This window comes from Hipposideros armiger, unplaced genomic scaffold (assembly GCF_001890085.2).
Source record: "Hipposideros armiger isolate ML-2016 unplaced genomic scaffold, ASM189008v1 scaffold_176, whole genome shotgun sequence".
Taxonomy (NCBI): domain Eukaryota; kingdom Metazoa; phylum Chordata; class Mammalia; order Chiroptera; family Hipposideridae; genus Hipposideros; species Hipposideros armiger.
In genome coordinates this window covers 1,187,194-1,206,567 of record NW_017731526.1, presented here as the reverse complement: position 1 = coordinate 1,206,567, position 19,374 = coordinate 1,187,194, and the positions used below count along the sequence as shown (strand labels likewise).

General features: G+C 41.9%; 1 protein-coding gene across 1 annotated transcript; it reads right to left on the bottom strand.

The window, feature by feature from the left end:
• Positions 1–15,551: 15,551 nt before the first annotated feature.
• ZNF80 (zinc finger protein 80) lies at positions 15,552–16,283 on the bottom strand. Its single transcript, XM_019652221.1, is given in 1 exon segment — positions 15,552–16,283. A coding segment is annotated over 1 exon segment (732 nt).
• Between the last annotated feature and the right edge of the window lie 3,091 nt (positions 16,284–19,374).

Genomic DNA, 19,374 nt, shown 5'->3' with positions numbered 1-19,374 from the left:
CTGGGTTACCAGAACCCCGGTATTTCTGAAGGGACAGAATGAGCCCTTGGCAGATGCTGAGTTGCTTCTCAAAGAGGGTGAGGTGGAAGGCTGACACCAGATAAAGATGCTGACTTAGCCATGGGAGTGTGGTTCAGAGAGGAGGGTGAGGAAAGCAGGCCCACAGCCAAGACAGAGCAATTAAATGTGTAGAGGGCTGAGGGGTTTGACAGGAGAAATGAAAGTAAAACATGTTTCTAATCAGAGCTACGACGAGGGCTGCCTGGAGGCTCTATTGGTAATTGATGTGCCTCTGACAATAATTAGAAGCAGTTTCTGGGGACTTACGGGAGAAAGTCTCCTCATGATATTATTTACCACAGAGAGTGGTGTCTGGAGTGGAAATGAATGCTATTGTTTCCTTAGAACACATCAGAAGGTGACTTCATGGTGAATAGATTCCTCAAGATATTTGACATTTGCTGACTTTCTATTTAACTTTTCTTAGTCACTGAGGCCATTACTGTAATGACAATACCTGGATTTATCTCTGTTAAAGGCAGAAGCCATGTGAGAGATAAATCCTCCCAGCGTGGGCCCTCAACTCAGGCATTTAGTCACTTTGCCTCCCTGAGCGGCTGAGACACCTGAGGGATTCTGGGAATGCAGTGGGTCCAGAGGGCAGCTTCAGCACAAGAGTGACTCACCCACAAAGGCTGAGGGACTGGATTAGCATGAATGGCACTGCCTTTTTCTAATGTGAGCTTTATTTTATGTCACTTGGGATAAAGTGAGATAATGTATATAAAGTGCTTGGCACAGAGCCTGGCACTCAGGAAGTACTGTTCATTAATTAGTATCTTCTTGGACTCTTTTGATAAGACTTTGGGGCTGTCCATATTTGGCACATCCCAAGCCCTGGGGATGGGAGTAGACTTGAGGGAGAATCAGTGCCATTGTTAGGCCATGGAGCTAGTGGGTTATATACCCCTTGGGAGACCCAAGGTTCAGTGGAATGAGTCTGTCCTTGAGTTAACTTTTCTTTGGCCATAAGCCTGCAGGCAAGAGGCCAAATAGCAGATCACCAGCAAGGGTACTCCCTAAGGGTTTGAAGTCAAATCTTTATAGATCAGACAATATGCACTTGCATTCTGCCCCTTCTGTACTGGCAGCCAAGTGCGTACTGCTGTGGTGCCCACGGAAGGAGGCATAGAGGGGCAAAAGGAGTCTTGACAGCTCACCTCCTGCTCCAACCCCGTTCACCAGGATGGGAAACAAACAACAAGTATCAATGACTTGTGGTCTGAGCCCTACTGATGATTCTCAAGAAGAGTGTGACTGGCATTTTTGGAGGGACAATTCTTTGCTGGGTGGGGTTGTCCCAAGCAATGCAATATGGTACCTGTGACTCCTGTCCACTAAATGTTAGCAGAGCCCCTCACCTCACAAGCACTGTGATTACCAAAAAGACCCCACACATTTCTTAACCTCCCCATGTGGGGACCATAGTGTGAGGGACAATGTGCCTCAAATGTCCTCCCTACAGATATGCCTGCCCACCAGCTAGCTGGCCAGCTGCCTGGCCTCAGCGGGGTCACTTCCCGATGCCAATGCTCAAATGCGGAAGACTGGCAGAGCGAGCTCTCCTACTTGAATAAGTATTTACAGACTGAGGATCCTGACTGTCTCCTTGTTGGGGATGCGACCCTCTCTGAAAGGGCTGTATGAGTCATACTACCCATGTGCACATGTCCCACTGGGTCACATACCACCAGCACACGGGGACTGACTCCAAGGCTAATGAAGCTGAAGATTCGGAGTCTCTTCCAGGACTCAGATATCAAAGAAACTTGATAAAACGTTCGAATTTGAAACAATCCTAAAATTTTACATGACATTACCAGTAACACCTCATGTGAGAGATTTGGCTGTGGAATGATATCGAGAATAGCTACAAATTATTATATCTATGTGTGCCAGACACTGTATACCAGGTGCTTTCAACAGTCCTGTGAGTTAATTTTTTTCATTAACCCCATTTTTTAAAAATGTCTTTAAAAAAATTTTTTTTTATTGGGGAACAGCCATGCTCATTGGTTACACATTGCTTTTATGCTACAATGGCATAATTGACTCCTTTAGGGAGGGCACAGCTCACAGTGGCCCATGCGGGGATTGAACCGGCAACCTTGGTGTTATCACACCGTGCTCTAACCAACTGAGCTAACCAGTCACCCCCAAACCCCATTTTTATAATTGATAAAATTGAGGTGCAGAGAGGTTTGCCTAAAATCACATAGCCAACAGGATTAAGAGTCAGGATTCAAACCCCCAAGTTTCTGATTCCACAGCCCTCATGCTCTGCATTTGGCTACACTGCCTTCCAGACAAGGAGAATAAATAATCCAGAGGAGGTGCAGGTCAAGAAAAGGAGTTTATGTTGATCTCAAGAGATCACGTCCTGGGCTTGGCTGACAGCAGAGGGTCCCTGAGAAGATGGGCATTTGGCTAGTAAGGCAGTGAGTGGGAGCTGGCTAACAAGAACAACGGTGGGGTGGGGACAGTCAGGAGGGAAGCTGAAGAGTTTGACCAGGCCCAGCTCAATCTGGAAGTTACTCTTTTTGAAAAAAAATCCAAAACAAAAAAACCCCAGTGCCGTTGCCCTCCTCTCGCTGACCAGCGTACACAGAGCCCTCAGGTTCACCAGCTCTAGAGCAGAGGGGCAGACCTGGCAAACAGGAAAATGAGCAGAAAGCATTTTGCTGAAGGTATTGGAGGGAGCAGCCATTTGAGGAAAGATATTAATGAAGATTTGGTATTTGAAGTACATTTTGACCTAGCAAAGGTGTAGAGAATGTACATTTTCAGGAAATAGTAAATAAAGTCACACATACAAGAAAGCTACACCCCAGTGTGGACTCACGTGTGTCAAAAGCGGTGCCAGCAGGGAGGAGAATTCCAGAGGGGCCAGAAAGAGAACATTTTCTTACCCACAACAAGTGAAGGCGTTTCTCCAGTTTCTTAGGAAGAGTTTGAAATGTACACGAGTAACCCCTTTTATTCAGTGTTGTATAGAATTATGCTTAAATAAGCTATGTGTGATTTTCATTACATAATATAGATTTATTATCAACAACCACCCTTTGGTCATCATAAAGAGTTAAAGATCCACTGGGTAATTCAATAATTGGCAAAATGAAAAATGCATATGATCTGTGAGTCGCTGGAATGTATCTTACTGAACTACTAGCAAGAGTACATAAAGACATATGAACAAATATTTATTATAGCACTGGTTGCATAAATTATGGTTCAGCAGACAGTGGATAACTGCGCAATCATTAAAAAAGGTTTGAAGAGATGTTCCATTAAGTGAAAGGGCAATGTGCAAAAATAATCTTATTGATATAATTAATGTGCAAACTAGTCATTATTATTTAAAAAAATCATGTGTATTTATCTGCCCATACATATTTGTATAAATGTTAAAGGAAAAATGTTTGGAAAGACACTGGATACCTTTGCGAGCTGAAATTGGGAATAAAAAGGGAATTTCAGTTTTTCCTTTATACCTGGACACAAGAGGTAGCAGTGGTGGGATTGTGGGTGATTTTATTTTCTTTTTTGTGCCTTTTCTGTATTTTTTGCAAATTTGCCATCACGAACCTGTGTTGCTTTTATGATCAACCGTCATTTCTGCCTGAGAAACAGTGCAGTGTAGAGGCTAAGCACGTGGGTCTGGAGTTGGGACGCCTGGATTCACATCCCAGCCCCACTGCGCTGCAGGGCATGCTGATGGTGGGTGAATGCCTTCACTTCTCTGGGCCGCAGCTCCCTCATTTGTAACACAGCGATAATAACAGTATGTACTCCATGAGCTTCTGGGAGGATGAAGTGAGACCCTTTGTGTCAAGGGTCCACGTGGTTGGGATTTAGGAAACATTGGCCGTTACTGTTGAGAGTGGACCTCCTTACAGATCAAGCTCAGGGGCACAGGTAGTTACCCTTTTTTTTTTTTTTTTATCTGAGCCATCCTGCCACCTGTTGGGGCAGCTCAGCTCGGGCCAGGAATTAAACCGGCAACCCTGTGGCTCAGAGCTCACATTCTTGAGTGAGCTCTTAACCAACTGAGCCTCTCAGCTGGCCCAGGGGCACAGGTAGACAGGCTGATGTTGGGCACAGGGCTATGCGTTGCTGTCTTCATCTGATACGGAAGGGACAGGACCTAACCGGAGATAGAAACATGCAGTTGGGATGAGAGTAGCCGTGGGATCTCACTCAGGGTGATTTTCCTCTCTCAGTAGAACCAGAAGGAAAAGGTCCAGAATAAGCTTTTGGTTTGGGTTCCTGCCCACCCTTCGTTGGTCCAGCTAGGTTTTTCCTCCCTTGTGGGGGCCTAACTCCTGCCTGATTTTCTGGGAATGAAGTCTAAATGTTTCAGTAGAGAGCCTGCCCCCACCCTGTGCCACTGAGAGGCAGGGACAAAGGGAGTCCTTCCTTTTCCTCAAGGTCTGCCGTCCTCTTAGCAAATCTGGTCTGGCTGGACCTGTCACTGTGTCTTTCCTCAACTTTCTTCACTGGGAATCTTGAACAAATGATCAGACACCAGGAGCTGAGTTCTGCCCACAATTTTAGTTTCTCAAAATTTACTGTTGGGCTCTAAATCTGTGGTCACTGAAAAGAATTCATGGCCCCATTTATGATTCGTTTTCAGGTAAATCATTAGCCAGGCAAGTCCAGTGTGTTTGGTCCTTTGACTTGACTGGTGAATATAACAGGCCGCCCAGTAGCTGAAAATGGTCACCTGGGGGCCATACAAGGACAACTACACACTGAAAAACAACCAAGCATGTGGAAGCTCCACGTCTGAGAGCAACTCATTGTCTTACTAGATCACAGCCACGCCACTTTGTCTCTTGGCATCCTTACAGCTCTGGGAATACAGAGGAAAGCACATGAGGCCAAGAGGCCTCACAGTCTGACCCCAGTCACTAGGCCAGCCTTACCTCCTACCAATTTCCCTTCCCCTCATCTCTGCCCTCTGCCCTCTAAGCTACCATGACAGACCTGCTTGTCTCTGACACCCAAGACATGTTTGCCTCTCCAAACCAGCTCATGCTCTCCCATGCACAGTTTTTTTTTTTGTTTTTGTTTTTTAAGATTTTATTGGGGAATTGGGGGAGGGGAACAGCGTTAGGGAATCAGGGAAGGGGAACAGAGAAGTTGCTGTCCTTTTGTTCTTCAGTCTAGTTGCATGCATGGTGTTTTTGTGTTGCTTCTCTGATTGGCTATTTACAGTGCATTCTGAATGACCCAGTTCAACAATAATCTGCTCTATAATGCCTTTCTAGAGCTTTCTATGCAGAATTGATCATCTCTACCTTGATCCTTCCTAACATTTTTCCATACTTATTTTGTTCACACTCTCTTATTTACTTTTTCTTTTACTAATATTTAATTAGTTATTACTTGATTTTATTATTTATACTTATTTCTCCTATTGCGGTGTGTTATATAGGTAATCAGTTGTCCTTAAACGTCAGTGGGCAAAAGAATTTAAAAGCAGCTACAGCAACAATATTCTATTGAACACCTATAATGTGCAGGCCTAGAACTGGAAAAATAGTGGACTACCAAATAGACAGGTTCCATATAATTTACATTATTGAGTACTTTCTTTCAGGTGGGATGTCTGATTCAGTAGCTGTACTGTGGAGCCTGGGAATCTTCATGTATTAACTACAACCCTAGGTGATTCTGATTCAAGTGGCCAGAGACACATTCTTTGAGTAACGGTGTAGTAGACGTATAGCTTATATGAATGTAATGAACATCATTTATAATACTGCTGTAGTATAAATTTGAATCCAAGTGCTTTGAGCCTGATGTGTGAGAACCAGTCATTTAGTTAGTGAGTGAAGCTAATTCACCATCTAGGACACTCACCTCAATGATAGTTTGTAGTTCCCTTCTAGTCTTTGAATAAATGGTGTAACAAGTTCCTAAACAAGTACACTGGGGAACCTGATTTTGTGATACTATGGGGAAAAGGGCTAGGTGCTAGGATTGCAGAATAAAGAAAGTACTATTGGGCAACAGAAGAGGGAGAAATTAATTTTGACTGGGATAATTAATTTATAGCTAGCAGTTGAATGAAATGCCAAAAGCAAACAAACACACACAGGTGTTCAAGATTGTTTTTCTGACACCATTTGCTATATTCATTTGTGTGTTGTTTGCTATGAGCAAGATCATGGGTGTAACAGGAGATCTGTGAATGCCAATCTTTAAGACAAGGAGCTGCCAAGGAGGGTGGTGGTGTGGTAAAAGAATTTTGTTTCACATTTCAGAAATCTCATTACAATTATATCTTTATAGACAATATCGAGACCTATTCAATTCCAAACCCAAGAGAATCATAATGTGGGGAAAGGAAGGGCTTTACAGAGGTTAAACAATAACTCACCTTTGTAGAATTTTGACATTCCCCAGAGGAAGTGTGAAATTATGAAATTTTTATATGACTGATCAATTCCAGAATAGTCTACTTGTCCAAGCAATGGATTTTTGGCAATTCTGTCTCCACCTGTGGCAGTGTTTTGTTTATTGGCCGAGGATTTAGTCAGAGGAGCTGGGGAGAGACCCTGGGACTTGGCAAGAAAGGCCACATTGATCAGACATTTATGGATTCATTAACAAGTTTTAGAACTACTTGTTGAGTACTTACTATAGGCCAAGCATAGTGTTAAGCACTAGAAGTGAATATTCCACAAAACAGGCTCCCTCTGACCTCACTCTAATGTAGATAGTCTAATGGGAGTTACGGAAAACAGGTAAGAATAATATAATGTGACAAACTCTACATTGAAGTGTAGTATACAGAGTACTATGGGGCATAGAAGAGGGGTATCTATTTACCTTTGAAGGGATTGATGGAAGTAGGTCAAGCCTTTGTTTCATGACCTAAGAATTAGGGTAACAAGGAGCCCATACACTGACTTTTGGGACAGACAAAGAGGAAGTGCAAAATCAGTAAACAGAGATGGCCAGAAAGGCAATTGGAGGCAGCAATTTAGACTGGCCTCAGGGTGATATTCCTGGGAATGATCCTTTGGTCTGGTGTCCCTACAGGCTGGACATGAGTTTGCTGTGTGGCATGGTGTCTTAAGGGTGCTGCCCAGGGACTAATTCTCACAGGTGAGAAATGGCCTGACCCTGGAACAAGGCCTCTTGGTAGACTGAACAAATCTATGCCTAGCACCCCAGGGGCTTACAATTCACTCTTTGAGCCTCGTATAGGTGAATTCAGCCTCATAATAGAAACCACTTCAATGAATTTAAACAGAAATGTTACCAGATCTAGCATTACCAGATAGTAAGTGGCTACAATATTATTTGAGTGCTGGAGAGCTGGCTCTAAGATAAGTTTCCAAGAACACTCCCAGCCCCTGAAGTGATACAAACCTCAGCCATGAGACCCACCTACAGGCCCAGTCTGATCTGGATCCTGAGCCAATTGTGGCAGAAGCAAGAGGTGAAATAAATCCAGCCTCATCATTCAGGAGCATTCAAAATGAAAATTAGATGCCAACAGACCTGGTATGTGGGCCACCATGGATTCATTCCTTTACTCATGCGCTTAACCACATCTCTTGATGTGAAACTTGGCACATGTGTGCCCGGCACAGTGATAGAATGGCAAGCAGTCTGAAAGACGAGTCAGACTCCCTTAGACCGAGAAGTGAGAAAAGAGCCTACTGGGTGAGAGGACAGGATATGCAGGAGTCCAGTGGCTAAGTGGAAGTAATGAGAGGCAGGCGGTGTGGCTGGAGGGCTGGGGAGGGGCTGATCAAGGAGGCCCAGGCTGGCCCCATTAGGCACGTTTGCCTTCTCCTACGGGAAAAGGGAAGCCATTGAAAAGGGTTTTAGGTGGGAGGATGAACATGGTCAGATCAGTGTTTAAGTTTCTCTACCATTCAAAAGATATCCTACGCTTTCTTAAGCCAACTCTTAACCAACTGAGCGACTCAGCCGGCCCCTATCCCACGCTTTCTCTTTCTTGAAGGATCACTGGGATAGAGAGGGGCAAAAGTAGATATGGGGAAATCATTTAGGAAGCCTTTGCAGTAATAGAGGAGGTAAGAAATGAAAATAAGTCAGACAGAGGGTGGGGGTTGTGGTAAAGAACAGAAAGGGCCAGGAGATATTTTTTTAAGGAGGAAAAAGACAATAGGAGAGAGAAGAGCATTATGTATTTTTTTCTCTTCTCTAGTTACTTCAAAATCTGTTTTCACTTTTAGACTTGGGTTTTCTTTTCCCATATTTATCTTTTCTATGTATATCCAAGTATAAGGCAATCAAAGGTGCTAGATTTATTTTTAAAAAGTCACATCGCAATATAGATATGCTTACATATAACCCATGCCAAAGACTTTGAAGTGGTATAAAATCTGCATTACACATAGTGCTTCAAGAGCATGGATTTTGCAGACAGGGTGTTACCTACATGGCCCCAAACAAGCTGTTTCACCTTTCTAAGCATCTACAAAATGGAAATAAAAATAATACCTACCTGGGTGGGTTGCTCTGAGAATTAAATGAGATAATCCATAAAAGGCCATTAGCATAGAGCCTGGCATTACACAAATGCTCAGCGAATGTTAACTAGTATTGTTATTCATAGCTTTTAGCTGACCACCCTCAACACAGCTGATTGATACTCCTGCAGGCCTTCAGAACAGTGATTGCATGACAGGCTTGTGCACAGATTGCAAGGACTTTGAAAAGGTGGCTCAACATATTGAATTTAATTCTGCCTGTTTTCTTCCAAAGCCAGGTTCTGCCTCTGGGACTGTGCAGAACTTGTTGGAGAAGCACTGTATGGTGGTAGTGGTGGGGTGGGGGTGGGGCGGGGGAGGAGCAGGACAGGAGGAAAGAAGATTGATGATGGGGAAGGTTATGAAGTGGAACACAAGAGTTTCTGCTCCTGTTGGGTAATTTTGGTCATAGTTTTACTGTTGCTCATTTTGTTGTAGAGCTCTGATTTGTTTTCTTATTCCTCATTCATTTATTGAACATTTACGATGTGCCAAGAACTGTTATAGGTACTGGGGATACAGCCATGAACAAAGTCCCAGCTTCTGTGGAGCTTAAATTTTGGCAGGGTTCTCTCTCTTGTCAGCAAATTTTATTCTCCTGGAAGTCTTAGTTGGCCCTAACTTCTTCCTTCATGATAGGAATAAAAGGAAACAACGGAACACATTGCCTGTTCTAGATCCATATTAAAAAGAAAGTCCTATTGTTTGGAGTTTGGTGCTTACTCCTTTGGGGGGAATTCAGTTTGTAATTTGTAAGGGAGGGGAATAGTAGGGAAGTTAATAATGCTAATGAACACTCCTCCTATTAGTCCTCAAAATATCCGTATGAGTAATATACTGTCATAGATGAAGAAACCGAGGCTAAGTGATCTTCCCAAATGGAGGTGGGACTCAAGATTTCAACTTGACATCCATGCTTTCTTTCTTTTATAAATTGGGAGTTATTTGCTCAATTGCAAACAAATAATTCAATGGCATTAGCCCAGTTGTCAGCTGACTTGATGTTGGTGGTTGGAATTTCTGATTAGGTTTTACAGTGAGTACACTTTTAGATAGACTAGTCTTCATGGCATGTGACAACTTAGTGGTTCCCAAATGCTGGTTCATGGGCCAGTTGTGGTCTATGACAAAGTTGTCACCAGTCTCAGAAATATGCAAAATGAATTTAAGTTAAAGGCTGCTTCTCTTATAATCTGTCTTTCAACTTTATACTATAGAGTGATGGTGTTAGTAGGAGATAGTTCATTTGTTTGTTTGTTTTAAATGTTGTTTTACACAATAAAAGGTTGGCAGCCAACGTCTGTCAATTCTTCTTTTTTTTTTTTAAAGATTTACTGGGGAATTGGGGAAGGGGAACAGCCAAGTTGTTGTTCTTCAATCTTAGTTGTGGAGGGCGCAGCTAGCTCAGCTCCAAGTCCAGTCGCCATCCGGCCACCCGTCGGCAGCTCACGGCTGCTCAGCTCAAGGCGCCATGTTCAATCTTAGTTGCGGGTGGGCGTAGCCACCATCCAATGTGGGAGTGAACCGGAAACCTTGTTGCTAAGAGCGCAGGCTCTAATCACTGAGCCATCCTGCCTCTTGTTGGCAGCTCAGGGGCAGCTCAGCTCGGGCGCAGCTCACTGGCCCGTGTGGGAATTGAGCTGTTGCTCACAGCTCACACTCTTAACCAATTGAGCCACTCAGCCCGCCCTGTCAATCTTCATTGTTAAAATTTTTACTGTTTGGTAAATTCAAAAAGCTGGGGAAACCTGATATAGCTAACTAAATGAAAAATACAAGTTCTGTTTGTGGCAATATGGAATGCTGGATATTAAAAAAATCCTTCTGGTACAATGCACCTAAAAGGAATGTAAAATTGGAAAAATTATATATTTAAAAGAATGCAGAATTGTATTGGCAGGAAAGGAAAATTCCTAGAGACTAAAAATGACAAGAAAGCACAAATCAGAGAACACTACATTTGGGAGAAAGGAGGCAAATCTCAAGGTGTGAACAAGGTGGGAAATAGTATTAAAGACTCTTGCTTAAAGCTAGTACTCCCAAAAGGTGACATCCTTGGTGAAAAGAGAAAATAGGAAAAAAAAAGTGCTCCTCAGAAGCCCAGTAAATAAAACTGTCTGTCTTAGCCTCGGGATGCTAGGAAGGCTCAAGTTCTCCTAAGAAATTCATAACCATGAGTCACTCCCATTGGATTTAAGGCTAGAATTCCCATTATTAATATGAGCTAAAAAATCCCAAGTTGAGAATTCAAAATAGTCTGAGTTGGGTAGTGCCTCCAGGTGCTTGACAGGAGCACACATAAATGTTCTCTTAAGGCATGCACTTTGATTTCAGGCCTCAAAGAGTTCCTACAGATATAATTTCAATTAACATTAGCTCATAATTAAAAATCACAAAATAAATGAGGAAATAAGATGTCATCGGAAGAAATCAAAGGAAACATTAAGAAGCAGAATCAGAACTTTAAAGACTTCGGATGCTATAGAAATGTTGGATACAAAATATAAAATAAAAGAAGCATTGAAGGTATAGGAAATTACCAAGGGTATTTTAAAAAGAACCAATTAGAACTTGTATAAATGAAGAATATAACCAGTGGCATTTAAAAATTTCAGTGACACAGATGAAAAGAGAATTAATAAACTTGAAGAGAGATATGAAATAATTACTCTGAAAGCATGGAGGAACAAAGAGAATGAAAATATGGGAGGTAAGTTAAAAGCAAGGGAAGATAAAGTTACAAGGTACAATATACATCTAATTGGAATTACAGAGAGTAATAATAGAGATAGAAAATGGGGGAGATGCATATCCAAAGGTATAATGATGAAAAGTTCCCAGAATTGATGAAATATAGCAATCCTTAGATTCAGAAATCCTTATGAGTACCAAGCATGCTACATTAGCAAGCCACACCTAGAAACACCATATTAAAATTATAGAATATCAAAGATAAAGAGATCTTTAAAGAAGCTACAGAGAAAAATGACCCATGAAGGAATGATAATAAGCTGATAGCTGTCTTCTCAATTGCATCAATGGAAATTAAAGGAGAGACATGCATTCCAAGTCTTTCACTGAAAGCCAAATGTAACAAATAAAGAATTACATCTCCCAAAGGCCTAGATTTGATTAGCCTTAAGAAAACACCTTTTCACCTGGAACTAGAATGCACTGTATCACAAACTTGGAATTTAAATGTGGACATTTCCCCCCGTTTTCCAATTAGCCATTTGATGGTTCACCTGTCCTACATGCCTCATTATCACCAAGCTCAGCATCTTCTGAGAGTTCCCATGACCCTTAAATTGAATTGCTTAAGAACATTGGGCACTTACTTTAAAGTGGGTTAGCCCTCTTCCAATGCCAAATGTGGAGGGAAATGAAACTTAGTCTGTTAATACCACCCAGTGCAGTTACTTTTTCACTGCCATATGTATTGCAGTTGAATTTTGTCTTGAAAAATTCCATGAACATTTGTCCATTACAAGGGCACTTCGATGAATTCAGATCATTTCATAATCACAGTGAGACCCCTTTTGAGGTGTCTTAAATTACAACTTCCTTGAGTGACAATCATAACCTGCTAGGGAGCAGTAGGTAACATTAACCACCCCACCACTGCCATGACCACCCTCAGCTGCAAAATTACTGCCCCTATTACTGGCTACCTTTCTTCTCGGAGTGGAGGCAGACTTTTAAAACCATAGGAAACACCAATGGTCTTCTGTGCGGCTCTCGCAGGGTAATGCTTCATTTACATTTAGTCATATATATAGTCTGAATGAAGTGCCCCACAAACTTGAAATTTAAATATGGATATTTCCTCCTATTTTTTCCAATTGGTCCTACATGCCTCATTATCATGAAGCTCAGCACCTTCTGAGTGTTCTCATGCCCCTGAAACTGAATTATCTAAGAACAATGGGCACTTACTCCAAAGCCCGCTTAGCCTACAATTATATGATCAGGGAAACTACTCAATGACTCACAGAAAAGAGATCTCAAGGTGATATTTTTCTCCTTTGCTACACTGTTTGTGTCTCTCCAAAATTCATATGTTGAACCCTTATCCCCAATGTGATGATATTTGGAGGCGAGGTCTTTGGGAGGTGATTAGGTCATAGGATGGAGCCCTAATGAATGGGATTAATACCTTTACAAAAGAGACCTCAGAGAGCTCCCTTGTTCCTCCCACCACATGAGGACACAGTGAGAAGATGGTCATCTACGAACCGGGAAGTGGGCTCTCACCAGATACTGAATCTGCCAGTGCCTTGGTCTTGAACTTCCTAGCTTCCAGAACTGTGAGAAATAAATTTCTGTGATTGATAAACCATCTAGTTTATAGTATTTTGTTATAGCATCCTGAACTAAGGCATTCTCCTAAGCTAGTAAGGTCTCCTTCTCTTTCACAGTCCACTTTCAGAAACTGACCCTAAATGGGCAGAATTTACTTATATCACACCACAGCTCCCAACTTCTCTTGATCAAGGAGAACAAAACTCACAAAATCAATTTCTTGTTGGGCAATTCTAGTGGGCAAACTACAGGTTTGCCTGTGTGAAAATCTCATTCCTTGTTTATTTCTAAATAGGAAAAATGTTTTTGATGGTATCTGATTCCCAATGAAATGATGTTAACAAATATTCACATGTATTGTAAGGGAGAACAGGCAAATCCTGAGGTACAATCAGTGGAGAGCCAACTTGTTTTCCTTCCTGGAAAGTAGGTCTGATTGCTTGGCATGAATATTATGTTGAAAAAAAAGTGGCTACGCTTCTCTTCAGTCAGGACACTAACACAAATCATGAAGTCTGAAAGTAAATCCAGTAGAACCAAACCACATTCATCCAGCAGCAAACTAGAATTCAGCTGTGCCCAGCAAACGTGTGTATGTGTGTACACACAATGCATTGAAATTAATAGCAATCAAAGCATTGTCCTTGTGATCAACTCCAAGGAGGTAAAAACCTGACACCTAAACCCTAACCACTTGCAAAAAGGCATTTATAAGTTAATAAGATTTTAAAGAAAATGAACGTTCATTGAAGAGTGCCTTTGCTGACCTCTTATTTTTTACATGTATTATTCTACATATATGTTGACTCATTTTTATACTTATTCTTTATTAAATGTGGCCAAAGAGCTTTGAGCCCTTGATCTCAGATATTTTTTTAAGGCATAATGACACCAGGACTTTAAAAACCCTGTAAAATTCACGTTAAAGAATAGGAGTCACTTTTATTCCAAGGTGCCATTTTTTTTTAAATTAAAATGTTTGAAATGTTCACTGCAAAAATAATACATGCTTTTTACTTTAAAAAGTGCAAGTAATACTGAAGTATATCAAGTAAAAAATGAAAGTTCCCTACAACCCTGGTTCATCTCATTCCCCATAGAGAGCCACTGTTAACAGTGTTCTGTTCATCCTTACAGACTTATTGGGTTGTTGGAAAAGTCATGACATATTTTTTCTAAGTTTTTCATTGCAAAAATGCTTCATGACTTTTCTGACAACCCAATAGATTTATTTCCTGTAACTTGCTCTTCTACCTAACATTGTATCTTGGAGATGTTTTAACATCAGTACATACAGATAAAACTTATTGTTGCATAGTATTTCATAGAAGAGATGTACCATTATTTATTTCCTTATTGATGGACATTTAGATTGTTTTCAGTGTTTCATATATAAAAACAGAATGATTAATTTTATATACATCTCTGCACATTTGTGAGGATATTTTTCTAAGCTAGATTTCTAGAAACTGAATGAACATGTCAAATGTAAAGCATTTGACTTTTTTTTAAATATATTGTGTTCATTTACAATTTTAAACTTTTTTCTGAGTTTTTCACTCATTTAAGTTAGCTGGATTTATCCTCTAGCCAACTGCTGACATGTTTTGGAGAAGCCCCTTTACAGAGGACTAAAGAAGCTGAGGAACTATGGAGGAAAGAATTAAGGATCACCTGGGAAAGCCATACAGCTACACAACCATTCCCATGTCCCTGAGAAAATGAAGCAAAACAAACAAGTATATCGAAGTCAAGAAAACAATGAGTGCTGGGTGTTCAAAACCACATGAAGAAAGATTTTTTTTAAAAATGAAAGCCTTAAATAGTCTTAAATGATGCAGTAATATATACGCATCCATATGTGGATGCTTATCTCCTTAAATCTAGAAGAGTTTTTTGTGGCAGTATTGTTAGTAATCTAATTTCTTACAAGTTTCAGTATTTCGTGACTTCAGCCTGCGTATTTCTCACAAAGACTTATGCTCCTCAAGACTAGGGACAATGTTTTGGAACAGAGAGTGCTTTCAGCAAATCTTTATAGAGCTGCCCTCAACTATCCAACTCTCCTATCATTACACAGAAGTGAATATATACGCACGTATGCATATATATGACAAAAAGAGGGAAAAGGCCCTTTTACCTTTTAAATGTCCCCAAACAGAGAAACATATTCAAAGTTTCATAGTCTTGGCTTTCAGAGAAGTGTGGAAGAAGCTGTGGATGCATTTCTTTTTCTTTTCTCTTTTCTAGCACCTTCCTCCTTGTTCCTTTTACAATATTCCTGAGATGGCTCAGTGATATAACCTAAGGAAAATAGCTGTGGCTGAAGTTTCTTCTAAGTGACAATAACCAAGAGGTCTCTCGCCTGGATGATTTCTCAGATACCAAACAAGATATTTCTCATGGCCAAAAGATTTTTCATAGTAGTTAGATTCAAAATGTCTTTTCCCAGTATAAGTTCTCTGATGTTAACTGAGGTAGGCTCACATATAAAAGGCCTTCCTACTTATCTTATACACACAGTTTCTCTCTAGCATTGACTGTCCGATGCTGGTGGGGGATAAGCAGCTGCTGAAGGCCTTCCTATATTCACAGCATTCAGAATGCTTCTCTCCAGCACAACTCTTCAAGTGTCAAGGGAAAAAAAACGCTGTCACAAAAGCCTTCCCCACATTACTTGTTCTCAAAGGTTCTTTTCTCTAGTGTGGACCTTATTATGCTGGACAAAAGCAGAATGGTAGTCAAAGCAAAGGCCTTTCCACATTCACTGCACTCATAGGGCATCTCTCCGGTGTGACTTCTTGTGTGCCTAGTGAGGGAATAGCTGTACCGAAAACCTTTCCCACATTCTTTACACTCATAGGGCTTTTGTGCAGTGTAGGTCATACTATGTCGGAAAAACACAGAGTGGTAGGTGAAGGTCTTCCCACATTCACTGCACTCACAGGGCTTCTTACCAGTGTGAGCCTGCTAGTGGCACATGAGGTGTGACCTATGGCTGAAGACCTTACCACACACCATACACTTATAAGGCTTCTCCCCAGCATGAATCCTCATGTGCCGAGCAAAGTCTATCTTTTCACGAAAGGCTTTCCCACAGTCCTGGCATTTGTAAGGCTCCACTCCAGTGTGAATCCACTGATGTCGAACAAGGAGGCAATTCTTGTTAAACACTTTCCTGCATTCTTTGCATTTGTAGAGGGTCTGCCTTGCACGAACCCAGGTGCCTCTATTTGGTCCCTGGGAGTCACATTCATGGAGAGCATCTCCCGCAGAGTCTTGCTTCTGTAAAACCCTTGACTGAAGACTGTCATCTGTCCTGCACCCATTGTGTTCAATGCTCATCTTTCCAAGGAGGGTCTTCTTGTAGGAGACTGTAAATGGCCTCAAGTACCCTTCCTGCATTTCCAACAACACTTCCTGATCTCAGGCTTGCCCCAGCGGGGAGGACCTTCTGCTCTCTGAGTCAGTCATCCTGGGAGCAAGGCTCCCTATGACGAAGCTTGGTGGTCTCCGGTTTTACTTGTCACCTGGACAGGTGCTTCAGCAAAGGCCTTTCTTGTCTCTTACCCGTGCTTTGGCTGTTAGATAAACTCTGGTTTGGGAATCGCAAGCCCAAGTGAGACCAAGAGTCTGCAGGTATCCAGTGTCACTTCCCAGAACAGGTTCCTCAGGGCCTGGTCCAGCTGCCCCTACTCCTTCTAAGTGAAGGTCATGGACAAGTCCAACACTGTTGCCTGGAACGCCACTGCAACGCCTACAACGGCTCATGTGACTGCGGCTTCTGCATTCTGCCTGTGCAGAGCACACCTGCGACTACCGATACCAGAAAGCACTGCGCTCAGCCTCCGCCAGCGGGACTACAAGTCCCAGAGGCCTCAGTTTCACTTTTTTTTCCCCCACTGGGAATTGAATTTTCAGTTACTGTAGAAGGAAGTTCACACGTGTGTTTGGAAGTTTACTCCAGTTGTATCAGGAGAGCCTCCAACAATGCACCTGAGCGTGCATGTGAACATACATGCAAGGGATTTGGTCATGCGGGGTGTGGGGAGAGAAATAGCCCTACTTATTGCTTTATTTTACTCACTGACCTACATCAAACTGTACCCAGGGGCTGGGTGTTCAAGTCAGTCTAGTCCAACTACTGAGCGTTGGAGAAGGCATGGACATTTAGTATCTCTTTTATGTTAGTGAAATCACATTGAAAAGGTTTGGCCTCGCCTCCTAAAATATTTTTCTAAAAAGAAGCTTTTCCACATGTGTCCCAGGAGACATGTACGGGAAGGTTCACAATAGCAAATACCTGGAGAGAGTCCAGGAAGGAGGATAAATGAACAGCTTCTCCACAGAACGGAACATTATTCGGCAGCCCAAGGGTGCTCTAGTCCATTGCTGTAGTGCGGGAATCGGAAGCATCAAAATTTACGCTGCAGAATCTTAAAAAATGAAGGACCTAGTCGTGCCAAGACCTTCTGGAACTGGTGAAAAGGGGACACCATCAGGTGGGGGATGGTGACAGCAGTTTGAGCAGGACCCTGATCCACTGCCTTCCCCTGCCCAAGCTGGAGCTGGTTATTAAAGTGAAGAGAAGATCTTGAAACTAGAGGAGAGGCAAATGTAAAGGCTCTGGGAAGCAGTGGAAAGGAGAAGATTGATGGTCATTCACACCGAGTGCTGGGACCTCCATCCGTCTTTGTTCTTCCTGGCAGCTCTTTGGAATGCTCTTCTCTGAGAATCTGGCCAGCTCAAGAGGAGAGACCTCAAGGTACTGACGATGCAAGTCTCCCAGTGGAATGTTTTATTTTTCTGTCTCCTGTGCTGGCCAGAACCTCAATCTACAATGTTGAAGAGGAGGGTGACAGCCGAGGCTCTGTTCACTTTCCTGATGTAAAAAATTCTTCTAATATTTCATAATTGTGAAAGTATTTAGTATGGATTTTTGTTGCTATCACTTGCTGATCATATATATAAATTAGTGTCAAAGAAATGAAAGACCAGGTAGGCATACCACCCAGGAAAATCCGACAGTTTTCTCATGCAAAGTTTTCGGTGAAAGTCAGTAGAGTCAGGATACAAGGCAGAGAGCTCAGCTGTGTTTTCAGGACAGCAGGACTCTCCCTAGGATGGGAAGCAGTCATGGATGTCCATGACCTAGGCAGCTATGCAGGAGCTGGTCTGAATGGGTGATGGACTGTCTTGTTTGGGACAGGTGCCCCAATCAGTACCAGGATGCTACACATTTGAGACAATGTTCTCTCCAGCAGTGTTTCTCTAAGTGTAGTCCTTGGTCTCAGTGATATCCACTTTTAAGAGTTAAAGAAAGGCTGATCACTATATACTGACATCATAACCATGATAATGTGGGCAATTACATAATGAACTAGCTTTGCTTTTTGGAAAAGTCTCATTTTTTTTTCTTTAATGAATTTGTCTTTCATTATATGATTTTAAATATATATATCAGCAGTTTCCAAATGATTAACACTTTCAGTCATTTGAGCTATCATCAGCAATGCTTTTAAGTAAACTGAATAGCTCAGCAGGAGGTTGGTACAAATGAGGCCACATAAATAGATATTCTACACTCAGAGTTTTTTATATGGGGGGTGGTGGCTTCTGACAAGGGCTCCTGTGTCAGCCTGGGCTACTGCAGATGACTTAACCATTGTGAGTGTAGACTGCCACCTGAAATTTTTGGTCCTTAGACACATTCATGAGCAGAGTGTTCACCTCTGTTTCTCTGCCTCCCTTTAGCACTGTAGTCCAAGCATGAACATAGACTTTTTTCTAATGTAAGACCAGGCTGTGAGTTTAACAAGACTTTGTGGATGGCTGGGGATTGCAGAGGGACTTCCACACAGAGAATAACTTACAACTGGGTATGAGCTATGGCTGTTCTTAGAGCCCTCAGTTCCAAGGCTGTCCTCCTCTAGCCTCCACAGGACTGACTTTCTGTTCAGAGCCCATTCTTTCCACATAAGGAAGAGGCCAGGTTTCCTCTACCACTCCAAAATACCTCAAACATGCCTTAAATCCCCAGAGATTAGGCCCAAGTTAAGGTCCAGAGGGAGGAAGAAGTTTACTTCTCAACCTCATCTCAGGCTTGTTTTCTCCATTTTCTGTTCCCATCTTTTACCTTTAAAGATGACTGATTGGTGTAGTATCTACTTCCTTTAGTAGAGACTCCATCCCCATTCACACAATATTGGTCTTAGCTTATGTCTCCAATAGTACATTCCTTTAGGATACAATAGAGCAACGTTTTTATGATACACATACTTACTCTTATGGTTTGAATTATATCCCCCCCCAAAAAAAATGTTGAAGTTCTAATCTCCAGTACCTGTGGATAGAACTGTATTTGAAAATATTGTCTTTGCAGATGATCAAGTTAAAGCAAGGTTATTAAGGTGGGCCCTAGTCTAGCAGGACTGTGTCCATATAAAAAAGTTTCAGAAAAAAATAGAAAGCTTCCTTCATTAAAAAGAATGATTAT